The 15,004-nt window shown below is 37.5% G+C and overlaps 2 protein-coding genes across 3 annotated transcripts in view; both read left to right on the top strand.

Annotated features, from left to right (window-relative positions):
- The window catches only part of LOC118796739 (integrin beta-1-B-like), a 31,317-nt gene extending 26,887 nt beyond the window's left edge, over positions 1-4,430 (top strand). The window contains exon 16 of one of the 2 annotated variants that reach the window (XM_036555821.1): positions 2,437-4,430. In XM_036555821.1, coding sequence (XP_036411714.1) covers positions 2,437-2,502 — 66 coding nt within the window. In that variant the 3' untranslated portion in view covers positions 2,503-4,430. The remainder of the gene's footprint in view (positions 1-2,436) is intronic. The other variant, XM_036555820.1, reaches the window with a different exon arrangement.
- Positions 4,431-11,425: 6,995 nt separating this feature from the next.
- Positions 11,426-15,004, top strand: part of LOC118797007 (integrin beta-1-like) — a 32,418-nt gene continuing 28,839 nt past the window's right edge. The window contains exons 1-2 of the mRNA XM_036556211.1: positions 11,426-11,677; positions 13,820-13,886. Of these exons, the coding sequence (XP_036412104.1) occupies positions 13,820-13,886 (67 nt within the window). The 5' untranslated portion in view covers positions 11,426-11,677. The remainder of the gene's footprint in view (positions 11,678-13,819; positions 13,887-15,004) is intronic.

Below are 15,004 nucleotides of genomic sequence, written 5' to 3'. Positions count from 1 at the left end.
CTAGAGTACTGAGGTGCTTGGGCTTTGAGGCAGATGGAGAGAGAGAAAGTAATTTTAAAAATGGTTTGCGCTTGAAATTTAATGCACTTTGTGCCATTGACTTATTTGCTTGAGTGTTTTTAAATAACTTGTCATGAATTAAACCCTGTTAAAGTACTTTTTGCTTTTATGGCATAATTTTTGTACAGAATGCAAAGGAAAGTTTCAGAGGTATTGTTCTGTTGAGTGTGATTTTGGCCCTGTTCACATTAGCATTAAAATGCATCTTGGGTAATCCAGTCACAGTGGACAGTTAGGTACTGGTGTGAATGGGGTCCAGTGCATCTTGGAGATGCACTCTGATCCATCAGACATAGGGATGCATAACATTTGAATGCTAAAGCATCCCAATGCATCCTAGACAGCAATAAAGAGCCACCTAATCAAAGAGATGCAGCTGCATTGCATAGCATCTTTCTTCATCTCCTCTCCTCTTTGTTTCTAAGGGGCATTATCAGTTTGCTGATAGTAGTCTAAGTGTTTGTTACAGCCTGTACATTTACGCAAATGAGGACTCAAACGCAGCACAAGACTGACTTAGTGAATGTGCGGAAATGCCAGGTTTAAACGGTTATACATCTCACTGTCCACTTAGATGTGATTAATTGAGAAAGATGCTGATACCAAGTGTGAACAAGGCCTTAGGTAGTTGAAACACATTGGTTAATTTCAGAGAACAGTTGGCTAGTTGGTCAGCCTGATATCAGAATCATCTAGAAACATTGTGTGAGCACAAAAACACAATGGCCTGTATCTCCTAACAGCGAGTGTGCTCCACTAGTGCTGGTCTTGTGCAATTCTGTGTGCATCACACTGCAGCCCACTTCTCTCTATAGTAGTGCGAGACTATGTTGCTTAAGAAATACCACATGTTCTGAGAGTAAGTTGGGTTGCAGTGAAAAGAGTGGCAGTGGTTTCGTTGCCCTGCTTTTTGTGTCATGTGGTGAACAAGTGCTGTCTGAAATACATCCTTTAAAATGATGTAAACTGATCATAAAGATTTCTGTCACATTAGCATGAAGCACCAGCTTATGTCCAAAAGGCCATTTTGTCTGTTTAAAACTTGTTTATTGTATTAAAGTTGGAAAAAATTGGCCCGACAATATAGTGGGGCACAAAAAAACGCCATGTATTTGTGAAGGGAAAGTTCCACCAAATAATGCTACAGTTGCCGTAAAAATAGTACCTTTAGTTAAACTGTTCCTTTAATCAAACATATTGTAACAAGTATTAACCTCTTTATACTCAACAAGATGTATGTAGTGTTGTTGCTGTGTGATCGAGTGTACAGTCTGTTCCTGCCCACAAGCTACTTGTCCAGCTATGCATATATTTCTGCTTTTTCATTTTCAAAACTCCTATGCATTCAGTGAAGAGAAACAAGCACTCAGACACTTTGTTTTTGTTATTTAATACACTTCCAATACATATATCCACTTCACATTTACACACGCAACCTGACTTTGTGCTTATAAATATGAAAATGAAAGTATGTATTCATACGCATATACAAACATATGTTTAAAAAAATGAAATTGGTTGGAAAAAAAAAGGGCTCAGACACCACAAATATAAATGTTGGCAGTTACATCACTTCAGCGCATCTACCGTAAGAAGTAGTTCGCTTTTTGCAGAATTGTGGTTTCATTTTGGCAAGTTCCTCCTGGCAAACCACCTTTGGTTCCCTGAGATTACATTGGTCCCTCTGATGGACTCTGGAAATGGAAGCCTTTGAAAATAAATTTGTAATCCTTGCATAATTTTAAAAAGGTTACTCCAGAACCAGGACTGCGAAATTAACCAGGCTATGCAAGCCTAGATTGACTAGCACCTTCACTTTCTTTTATAGAAAACCAGTCTTTAGTTACTTGAACTGTGTGCTTGGGCTTGTTGTCTTGAAATGTCAGACGATTAAGTCCACTTCTAATATGTCTTGGTACATCACTCCATTCGTGTTTCTTTCAATGACATCCAATGCCCCAGTACCCAGGTCTTTGCTAGGGCTCTGTAGCTTTTCCCTGAGTATTTTAGGATGCTCCTTCAGCTTCACCATGCTTGCTTGGTGTGTGAAAGCTTATCAATGACAATGTCATTGGTTGACACCAGGCACAATTTGCACAAGAACTAATTAATATCATAAACTTGTGTTTATATGTAGTTATTTAAAATAGTGTCTGAATAGTCAGTTTTGTTGTTTAAATTTTGTTTATTCCTCTGAGGACGTGTAAATGTAGCCTGTGCTGTACTGTATCTTCCCTTTTTAAGTCCCCCCACAGCATTGTCTAACCAGGGTGAGCCCACAGTGTGGTGTGAAGTGGTCTGATCTAATCTAATCATCCTTTGCCATTCTTTGCCATGCCAGTCTTGTTCTGATTCAGTGTTTTTCCCCATTTCCAGGGTGAGAATCCCATCTACAAGAGCGCTGTGACCACAGTGGTGAATCCTAAATACGAGGGGAAGTGAAGGACAAACCGTCCGTCTCAAACACTGTATGCAAATGAATTCAGGAGCAATGGAGGAGGAGGTTCATTTTCAGTTTTCTTGTTTTTTTTTGTTTTTGTTTTTATGTTCATTTTTTAAAACACTTTGTTAGCTGTGCATTTCCCACAACTTGCATTATGTTTTATCTAATCTGTATTTCTATGCATTCTGTACAGTGTGTATAAACTTGAGTTTTTACTTTTAATTGTGGAATTTTCAGAATGTTTTTTTCTTTGTATATCTGTGTGTTGTTGCCTCATGACTGGCTTTGGTAATGCAATGAGTTGTGCCTTTTGAATAAGAGCTATTTTTATGCTTGCACAGTGTTTCTCAGTCCTTGTCCTGATCTGTGTTTTCGTGTATTCTCAGCCCCCACCATACTTCTTGACTCACCTCATCGTCTAATTTGCAATTCTTGCATGAGTTAAAAGAGGTTAAGCAGAGAGACAGTAAAATGTAAAGTGCAGCATTGCTCCAGGACTGTGAAACACTGTGCTAACGGATTTCAAAGCCTATCATGTCGAGTCAGGTTTGTTCAGAGTGTTGGAGAAAGATGGAGTAACCCAGTGATGGGGAGGCTTTAGTGCAAAACACTGGTTTAGGTCTGATCAATGAAAATGCATTGTAATTAACCCTGTAAAGGCCGACAATGACAGTTATTATTGACACTGATTATTTGAGGAGTCGTGTGTTTCACTGGTTTGAGCAAAAGCCTTGATGGTTTGTGATCGGCGCTCTCCATCACTGGTGTAGCATGTAGCATGTAGCGGGCCACTGGGTGGAGAGTGCATGGTGCTGTTTTCTTTCTGGACGTGATGTTTCCATTCCCTAAGAACCCCAGCCAGCTTTGTTCCAGTGAAATTGCCTAAGGCAGGAATGTTAGGAGCTGGAATAGAATAAAAAAGTGGGGACCTTAAGCTTTGATTAGAAACCACTGCTCTGGAGAACAGAGAACAATGTTGTGTACAGCCTGCCACTGATACGCAGGCTGTGGTGGTTTGATGTTCGGTTTGTATGTTCAGGAAGACTACAACTGTCAGCTTTCTGTGGATGTGCTTTTTGAGATGCACTCTTCCTTTTTTTTCAGTCGCTTTATATATTTATATTTTAAAAATACATTAAGTAAATCTAAAAGGACGTTGCATTGCCAATCATTACGTTAAAATTCATTGTTTAAGTGCAAGGGCTCTAGTTTAACAGTCCGAAAGAACCAAATCCTTCATTGCATTGACAGTGTGCCTAACAGCTCATTACAGATCTGCAACCCTCACAGCTGTTGCAGAGCAGACTAGAGCCTGTGAGCATCTCAGGGCCATAAACCACAGTGACAGATGTTTGTTTTCAGTGTTTTCAGAAAGATGTGATTCCCGATTAAGAACTGAACAATCAAAAGGAAAGCATTGTATAATCTAAGGAGAACGCAAATGTACAGTACTGATGGGTATGATAACTCGAGCCTTTTTCAAGGCTTTGTTTTCGAAATATTGAGGATAAAACTCAGGTTCTTAGTTCCTCTCAACCACAAAAAAGCCAAATATTTACTGCCTTCTGACTTTGAGCAGCCTTATTTTGATTGTCATGTCTGTTACCCACCAGAAGTGGACTTAATTTGCTTACTTTGTATTGAACTGTTCTTGTTTTTTCCTGTTGTCTGAAATCTAACCTCCTCAGTCCTGAAAGGGGGTTAGAAGAGGCACAGACAGACTGTTATGACGCTGTCGTTAAAGATCAGTGTTAATGAGAAGGACCTCTGAACTTGCTGTTTTTCAAATGCTGTTAAACCTTTAAAGCCACACGCCTCACAGACTGCGTTTTTTTTTTTTTAAGTGCCTTTTTATTTCTGCATCCTGCTCACTCTCACAATCCTTTGTTTCAAAAGTTATTTATTAAAATAAAGAACCAAAATGATGGACTCGTCTTTTCTTTTTGTGACTGTAATGTTTGATAATGTGGATATCTGATCCTTTGGTATTCACTGATTATGAAAAAAGAAAGAAAAAATATTCATACAATTTCCTAAAATGGAATGTTCAACATTCTGCCCTTTAGCAGAAAAACAGGTCAGTCTCCCACATCTAGAGAATTACTTTGTCCACTCTCCCTGATTCCTGATGTAACTCCCTGATCCTTGGTCTTCTCCCGTGTACAGTGTACCTGCAGTTCCCACCCTTACAGTGATTTGCATCTTGGCTTTCATGTTTGAGTTTCTCATTGTTGTCATACTCTGATTGATACCAGCCAATTTCCACATCTGTGGAATGTCACTGAGGAGCTCGATACGCTTGGAAGAGTGCACTAAGCAAAGGTGGTTGTGTTGTTAGCTGTTAGTGCTACTATTAGTAATAAAAGTTAACTAGATTTGTGTTTTCTGAAGAAAATACAGTGTAAGGAACAAAAATATTTTAAAATAATAATTCTATGGAATGAGTCACAGAATTTAAATGTTATAAAATGAAAAGAAGTGAAGTGGGAAAAGAAAGGAAAGATGGAAAAAATAGATGAAGAAAATGAAGAAAACAAGGAAGGATGGAAGAAAAAGAATGGATAAAATACAGAACATCTGAGTGAAAAAATAAAGTGAAAATTAAATGAGAGTCCTAAATACTAAAAAAATACATGCTTTAAATTCATAGAGGACTGAAAAACAAGGAATGAAGAAAATGAGAAAAATAAAGGAGTGCTGAGGTATGATGACAAGTGAGGAGTAATATGAAAAGAATAATAGGGATAACAATTCAGTTCTCGCCTTGTATGTTATTAATGTATGTTAATGTCTGTATGCATTTTTAATGTTTTATAATTAAGATTAAAGTTTGTTAAAAATTCCAGGCTTACTACACACCGATCAGGCATAACATTATGAACACCTCCTTGTTTCTACACTCATTGTCCATTTTATCAGCTCCATATAGGTGCACTTTGTAGTCATACAGTTACAGACTGTAGTCCATCTGTTTCTCTGCATACTTTGTTAGCCCCCTTTTACCCTGTTCTTCAGTGGTCAGGACTCCCATGGACCCTCACAGAGCAGGTACTATTTGGGTGGTGGATCATTCTCAGATCATTCTGGTGGTGTGTTAGTGTGTGTTGTGCTGGTATGAGTGGATCAGACACAGCAGTGCTGCTGGAGTTTTTAAACACTGTGTCCACTCACTGTCCACTCTATTAGACACTCCTACCTTGTCAGTCCACCTTGTAGATGTAAAGTCAGAGACGATAGCTCATCTGCTGCTGCACAGTTTGTGTTGGTCATTCTCTAGTCCTTCATCAGTGGTCACAGGACGCTGCCCACAAGATGCTGATGGCTGGATATTTTTGGTTGGTGGACTATTCTCAGTCCAGCAGTGACACTGAGGTAGTGGTGGTGTGTTAATGTGTGTTGTGCTGGTCTGAGTGGATCAGACACAGCAGTGCTGCTGGAGTTTTTTAACACCTCAGTGTGACTGCTGGACTGAGAATAGTCCACCAACCAAAAATATCCAGCCAACATTGTCCTGTGGGCAGCATCCTGTGACCACTGATGAAGGACTAGAGGATGACCAACACAAACTGTGCAGCAGCAGATGAGCTATCGTCTCTGACTTTACATCTACAAGGTGGACTGACAAGGTTGGAGTGTCTAATAGAGTGGACAGTTGAGTGGTCACAGTGTTTAAAAACTCCAGCAGCACTGCTGTGTCTGATCCACTCATACCAGCACAACACACACTAACACACCACCAGAATGATCTGAGAATGATCCACCACCCAAATAGTACCTGCTCTGTGAGGGTCCATGGGGGTCCTGACCACTGAAGAACAGGGTAAAAGGGGGCTAACAAAGTATGCAGAGAAACAGATGGACTACAGTCTGTTACTGCAGAACTACAAAGTGCACCTATATAGTAAGTGAAGCTGATAAAATGGACAAGGAGTGTAGAAACAAGGAGGTGGTCATAATGTTATGTACTAAGGCTTATTATTCAGTAACTACAGGGACATCAGTGCAAACAAATCAGAAACATTATGTGAGTATTGACTATTTACAATATACATCTAAAAAATGATGATAATAATAATCTTGGCTGCTAATGCAGTGTTTTTGTACGCTCCAATAAAAAGATTGCTAAAAACTTTAGGCTTCCAAAATGGCCAATATTAACACATAGCAGGTTTTCTTGGTAATATTTTACAAATGGTATCCATCCACACACACACACACACACACACACACACACACACACACACACATATATATATATATATATATACACACAAACCCAGTTTTTTATAACATCTTGTGGGCATTAATTTCAGAATGTGTGTATATTAACAAAAAACAATGAATTTGATAACATATAACACAATAATACATATCTTGTCTTCATACTGCTTTTGTTTTAATACAGGTTAAAACATGTATAAATCACTGCTTTCTGGTTTTATTCACACTTTTACCTCTATGCTAACTAATGAGCTGTAAAAATATTACAAAAATTAAAAAATATTACTTATCCTTTTCGATCTTTCATTCAAAATATTAGCAATAATCTAACCTTCATTTGAGGTATAATGATTAAAAGAAAAAAATAAATCTTATCATAAAAAAATATATATACTTTTCGTAAATCTATGTGTGGCACAGTTATCAACATCCCTAAAAATTCTTTGGAGTGAAATCTAACTGACCTACATTCCCATTCCCAAGCTCACCAGTGTGATTAGGAACACTTAAATGGTCAGCCATGACTTCCTGATTCACTGGGAAATTTATATGAGGTGACACACAGGTCAAATTCCTTCACTCATCCATCACTATAAGAAAAACCAGAGAATACAGCAATGTAGCTATGACAAAGCTGCACAAATCAGGAAATGGCTTGAAAAAGTTGAAAATGCCCATTTCCGCTATCAGGGCAATATTCCAAAAGTTTAAAACAACTGGAGATGTTAAAAATCTGCCAGGAAGAGGACACATGTTTCTACTATGTTTCTACTGACCCCACACAGTGAGGAGGATGTTTCAAGCAGACAGGGAATCTCCAAGAATCACAGATGGGGAATTGCAGACATTATTTAGGTCTTGGGGTCAGAACATCTTTCAAACTACAATCAAACACTACCTATGTAACCACAAGTCGTTTGGTGGGGTTTGCCAGATTTACCAGAAGCCTCTGCTGTTAAGGGACAAAAATCTCAGGCTCCTACAGTTTGCCAGACTTCATTGGAACTTACAATGGGACTGTGTTCTGTGGTTAGATGAGACCAAAATAGAGGTTTTAGGCAACAAACAGCAGAGGTGAGTTTGGCATGGACACAAAGATAGTCATGCAGAAAAGTACCTCATCCCCACTGTGAAGTATGGTGGTGGATCTGTAATGTTGTGGGGCTGTTTTTCTTCCAAAGGCCCTGGAAAACATATTCATATACATGGTATCACAGACTCTTCCTGTGTGAAGAGAAAAAAATCTAAACCTCACTGACTCAGCCAGGAAGTTTAAACTGGGCCATACTTTAGATCTTCCAGCACAGCAGTGATCTAAAGCACACATCAAAATCAACAAGAAAATGGTTCACTGACCACAGAATGAAGGTTTTGTCAAGGTCCACCTAAACCCCATAGAAATCCTGTGGGATGAGCTGAAGAGGAGAGTCCACAGTGTGGACCTCAGAATCTGAAGAATCTGGAGAGGTTCTGTATGGAGGAGTGGTCTCAGATCATTTGCCATGTGTTCTACAGTCTCAATAAGCACTACAGGAGAATCCTCATATATACATATATACATATATATATATATATATATATATCACCGATCAGGCATAACATTATGACCACCTCCTTGTTTCCTTGCTCATTGTCCATTTTATCAGCTCCACTTACCATATAGGTGCTATTTATCACTTTGTAGTTCTACAATTACAAACTGTAGTCCATCTCTGCATACATGGTTAACCCCCTTCTACCCTGTTCTTCAGTTATGGACCCTCACAGAGCAGGTACTATTATTTATATATATATATATATATATATATATATATATATATATATATATATATATATAGATAGATAGATAGATAGATAGATAGATAAAGATATAGATATATAGATAGATAGATATAGATACAGATGCATACACATACAGAGAGAGAGAAACCATCTGGGAAAGTGGGGGGAACAAACTATACACAGCTGGAAACTAGGGGTGGTCTACACAGGAGGAACCAAGACAGAGCGAAGCCAGGAACAGGGCATTGTGACATCACTTGAGATTAGGGGCTACAAAAATAACCAAACAATAAAAATAAAAAAGTCATCAACTACGATGAAGTAACAGTATGTGTCTTTAAAAGTAATGTTAATATATTAAGTAACGATCAACTCTAAATACCCCCTTAGGTCATGATTAGGTAATTATAAAGTAATGCTATCATTTCAACAATAGACACACAAAAAACCCTCGTGTGATTGCAGAGGCCTTTGTTTGATATCACATCTCTCTGAACAGGAAGAGAAATCCATCACATCAGCATGACGTTTTTGGTTCAGAAAAGGTGGATGTTTTGTGTGTGTGTGTTTTTTTTTGTTTTTTGTTTTTCTTTGCACAAAACAGAAGATCAGGTACTATATTCTTTCTTCACTGCTCACTGTCTTGTTCTGTCAGTTCTCTCATGCATTCTCAGGGCCTGTGCCAGGAAATGCCTGAAGGTCTTTTGATATTAACTCTTGGTTCTTGGTGAAATGTTCCTGCATGTTGTATGGGCTGATGTTGCTGCGTCAGTGAGCTTGTTTTGATGCCCATTATCTGAAATCTCAGTCGCTCAGATTGTGACATTTACCATGACTTTATATCACTGGACTTGACGCATGACTTGACAGTTGAACTTTATATATGTCCAATGCAACAGAATAATACAGCAAAATGTAAAGAGAAAGCTCTGAGTGATGAAATGTTATTTATGTAAGAATTTGTTCCTTCATTTGTTTTTTTAAATAAACTTTCGTGTAAAGTGAATTGCCATAGTTATAATTGTCTGTGTACATTTTACATTCTTCATGCAGACTCAAAGCCACTTTTCTATTAACTTTAGGTCCAGGTGTGTTGAAACTGATCTACATATCACCACTGTCTAAATTTTGCTGTTATATTTCTATAATAGAAACTTTACAGGAACAGCCAAGTTACCTCTTATTATAAGGTAATATAACAAGAATCTATTTAAATGTGAGGGCAGCTTGTTTTATGATCAGTTATGAATCTGATCGTTGACCAGATGGTTTAATGCCAGGTAGATTAACTCTTTAAACTGCAAGGGACTATTTGTGGGTCCACACTTCAATTAACTCTCATTACATAACTTATATATCAGCTTCACAGAAGTTACTGAATCATTTACAGTAGTTACTGAACCATTTATAATAATTACTGAATCATTTACAGTAATTACTTGAAACATTTACAATAGTTAATGAATCATTTATAGTAATTACCAAATCATTTATTGTAGAGAACTTTGTATAATAGTTACTGAATTACTTAGAATATTCAATCATATATATCACACATAAAATCATGTATAGTAAATACTGAATCATTTATAGTTGTGGCTGCACCAAATACAATAGTTAATGAATCACTTACATCAGTTATTCAATCATTTGTAGTACATATCATATACATACATAATCATATATAGTAATTACAGAATCATTTTAGAAGTGATGGAATCATGTACAGCAGTGACTGAACCATATATAATAGTTACTGAATCATTCATATTAGTTGCTGAATCACTTACAATAGTTATTAAATCACATATAGTACATATTGAAACATGTATAGTAATTACTTGAATCATTTACAGTAATTACTGGATAGTTTATAGTTGTTACTAAATCATTTGTAGTAGTTACTGAATCACTAACAGTAATTATGCAATCACATATAGTACATATTGAATCATGTATAGTAGATACTGAATCATTTATAGTTGTGACTGCACCATTTACAATAGTTAATGAATCACATCAGTTAGTGAATCATTTGCAGTACATATTGAATCATGTATTGTATTTACTAAATCATTTATAGTAGTGATAGAATCATTTACAGCAGTGACTGTGTCAGAAAAATTCAGTATTATACTCTATGTTAATGCTTGAATCACCATATATGGTTATGCTTAAGCTTAGAACTCTGTAGGCAGAAGAATTCAGACAGAGTGCACTGCGTACACTCTGGGGTCAGATGAAGGGCTCTCCTATCAATAAGAAGTGGAAACAACCGTACATAGAAAGGAGAACTTAACCTTTGGGTAGACTCGAAGAAAAGAGATGTATCGGAAAATAGATAAACCAAAAGTTAAAGAATAGTTCAGCGGAGTAAGAGTAAAACGTACATTTCCAAAGGTATAAGACAGGGCATGACCCAAAGCACTTTGAGCATTACATTCTAGACTTGACTCTGTGTGTAACTGCTCCCTTGCTGCAAGAATAAAAGCCTCAAAGACATCGGTGGTCTCAGGCTGATTATTTAAAGAAGATTTTTCTAACAGGCTGAACCATATATAATAGTTACTGAATCATTCATATTAGTTGCTGAATCACTTACAATAGTTTTTGAATCATATATAGTACATATTGAGGCATATGTAGTAGTTACTAAATCACTTGCAATAGTAATTGAATCATATATTGTACATATTGAATCATGTGTAGTAAATACTGAAATATATATGAAAGGTGAGGCTGAAGGGAAAATAACTAGCTTAGGGCCTTGGGAAAAAAACACTGCCTTCCAGACACAGTGAATGTGCTGGTTTTTTTACATACCTGACAGCAAAACCACGACAAGTTCAAACCTGGGTGCACCAAGTCAGAGCAGCAGCGCAGTCAGAAGCACAGCATGAAGTCTTAGTGACAAGCCAGAGCACACAGGAAGAATGTAGGTGGGGCCAAAGAGAGAGTGAGAGAAAGAGCTAGAGAAGTAGACTTTGATAGTTGAGTGTTTCATTGTTGTTTTTTCAGTTGTTTAGCGGAGGGTTCAACTAGGATTCTGTCTGAAATGGCTTTCAACTAGTGAACTTCACTTTGGGGAATAAATAATGTGTGAATTTTCTTCAGCTATTTTCTGAAATCAGGTTCCTTAACATTGAGGCTTAGAGAGCACCAGGTGCAAAGGTAAGTCGCTCAGGTACTTTTTGGTTCTTTCTTCAAAAATGGCAAAATTCTGAATAATTGAGCTGCTGCATGTACTACTTCTTAAATCCTGTAGCTCTTTGGTTTTATTAATCTTGTGCTCATGAAAGCCATTTCTTTCTGCTTCTTGAGTAAATCACCCCGTGCTTAAGAGGAGATCAAAATTCTGTGTCACTAATCTCACTGCTGTTTTGACTAGAAAGCCACTGTTAACACACAAGACCTCATTCTAATTCATCTCAAAGGGGAACGGCTCAAGAAGACGCTGTGTCTGAGGGGTGTATTTGTTTATAGCTGTTGAAAATTTAAAAAAGTCAGTTGGTGACGGCTCCTTTTAATCATGGCTTGCTACTCTGAAATCACTTTCAACACAATTCTGATTCTGAAAGGTGGATATCCTGAAATGTGGCCCACCCTGCACTGTGCTTCCTGTCTAGATTTCACTCACTGCCTGGATATCAGAGTTAATGTTTAATCCTTACATTTGCGCCTCGTTAGTCAGAGGAACACCTGCACGTCAGGATGTGTTCACATCAAACGTGTCAAAGCAAGAAAGCTGATAGGTATATAATTCATTTTTGATCTAGCTGATTCTAAGCTGTTGTAGGGTTGCGTGTAATCATAAAGGCCAACTGATGTTGCAAAATGTTGGATCTATTGTGAATCAGTGTTTGCAAAATTGGTTGAATGATCCTTTAAAATCTAACCATAATGCCTGTGATGTGATATTTACTTATATTTCACATTGTTTTTTAATTTCATATTTACCAGCTGTAGTTAATGTTTTGGTGTTATGAGTAAATGCGAGAGTTGCTATAAAAAGTAAATGGTAACATTTCATTTGAAGGCTACACCCTTACGAGAAAGCCATTCTTCAAGGGTTCCTTATTAAAGGTAATACATAGAGCCAGGAAACCTCAGGGAACCATTTGAATGCATAAATGGTTCTTTTCCTGGTTAAATGGTTCTTCTCTGTAATGGAGACCTGTTGTATATAGTCGCTGTCTGAACAAAACCTGGTATTGCCAACATGGTACACTTCTAAAAAAATGGTTCTTCAGTGATTTTTTAATAAAGACAATAAAGAACCATGAACACTCAAAGAACAATTTGCATGCTTAAATGGTTCTTTGCATGATGGTGAAATAGTTCTTCTCTCTAGATGTAGAATGTGTCATAGATGGTTCTGTATAGAAGCTTTTTGAAAATGGTTCTGTATAGCACCAAAAATGATTCTGCTATTGTTACAAGCTTGACATTGTAACAATAGTAGAACCGTTTTCAAAAAGCTTCTGTATAGAACCGTCTATGACACATTCTCCCTCTAGAAAGAAGAGCTATTTCACCACCAGACAAAGAACCATTTAAGCATGCAAATTGTTCTTCGAGTGTTCATGGTTCTTTATAGAAACATTGTCTTACTAAAGAACACTTGAAGAGAGTAACTTTACAGGAGAGAGAAAAACTTAACTTACTCATGATGCAAGTTAATGTAACCAGACTTGTTTCCAAGTAATTTCTGTTGGTCTGTTTGTCATGATGTTTTAACACGTTTTTAAATTTAAGGCTTTTTGCTTGGCGGAGTTCCACTATTCTTACAAGCCAAAGAATCATTTCATATCAGCTACTATATGGTACTATACAGAACCCTTTTTATAAGAGTGTGCCTACATAGGGACTTCATAATCTGTGCATAAGCAAAGAAGAATTGAATAATTATCCAGCAGAACTTGTGTTTATACCCAGCTTATGCCAGTAATCACCATATATGTATGTATATGTATATATTTATATATATATATATATATATATATATATATATATATATATATATATATATATATATATATATATATAAAGACCCTCAATACATTTTAACAATACCATATTAAAAGTGAAAACTGTGATTCATTTGGTCAGTACAGAATAGTTTCCATATTGTGATTGTGCACTCTGTTGTCCTGTTTCTCAGCACTGTGTACTCAAGGAGTGTCAGATACGTTCACTGTTACTCTCTGTCCCACCCCCACTTCCCTTGCTCCTACAGATACACACAATACACCTAGCCACATGCTGGGCTGTGTATAATCTGCCATATCTCATGTCTTATTGTTCCATTCCCAGATGGACATGAAAGTGATGTTGGTTGCAGCTCTTTTGGGACTCTTCTGCTTCACGATAGCTAAACTAGGTAAGATCCTGTACTTCACTACTTGTCAATTCGAGTTCCTACAGAACAGGGGTGTATCTAGGATTTTATGGGCCATGTGCAAAAATAAATAAATAAAACAAAATAAATCCCCCCATACATGACCCTCAGCTAATGACAAATAGACAGTGTCATTTGTTTATTTACTCACTATTGCCATAAAAAGTAGGTGCTGTAATCTAGGCTAGTGGTTGACGTGAAGAAATTGAGTGAAAATCTGTGAAAACCTGCATAAGTGGTGATATGAGTGGGCCCAGTCTTCACGGCACCCCATGCTACAAGCCCCAGCCCCAGATTTCCCGGCCTGCACTGACATTGTTATGCCACTGCTACAGAGAATAGAGCTAAAATGTAGACTGACTGAGGGTCTTGAAGAACTAATAATAAAAACAATAATAATAAGACATTGTATTTATATAGTGCTTTTTGAAGACCCAAAGACGCTTACAATAGTAATACTATACAGAACACAAAAAACAGACAAAGACATAACAAAGTACAAAAGTAGACAACAATACAGAGAGGACGTATTACAGACATAACACATTAAGTCTGTGGTAAGCTGTATTCTAAGAAAAAGAGATGGGCTTTAAGATTTGATTTAAAAGTGGAGAGAGACTTAATATTGTCTGACTCAAAGGGGGAGTTCCAGAGAGAAGGTGCAAATCTTGGGAATGCATGGTCACCAAGACTAGAGATTAGATGAAAGAATGGTTAGTAGGCCAGCTGAGGATGACCTAAGATCTGACAGATAAGAAGAAGCAAAGTTGTTTAGAGGTTTGCACACAAGCAGAATTTGTGTATACAGTAGTGTTGTAGTCGAGACTGTTAGAGATGAGCCAGGGCCAGAGCCAGGTCTTGCACTGATGTTGGACGAGAAGGCCTGGCTCACGATCGATGTTCCAGTTAATTCTAAAGGTGTTCATTGAGGGTGGGGTCAGGGCTCTGTGCAGACCACTGGAGTTCCTCCATACCAAATGTGACAAACCATGTCTTTATGGAGCTCACTTTGTGCACAGGCTCACAGTCATGCTGGAACAGGAAAGGGCCTTCCCCAAACAATTGTCACAAAGTTGGAAGCATATACAGTGACATGCAAA

Source organism: Colossoma macropomum, unplaced genomic scaffold, assembly GCF_904425465.1.
Source record: "Colossoma macropomum unplaced genomic scaffold, Colossoma_macropomum, whole genome shotgun sequence".
NCBI lineage: Eukaryota > Metazoa > Chordata > Actinopteri > Characiformes > Serrasalmidae > Colossoma > Colossoma macropomum.
Note: the sequence above shows the minus strand (reverse complement) of the source record. Positions and strands in the feature narration are given on the sequence as shown.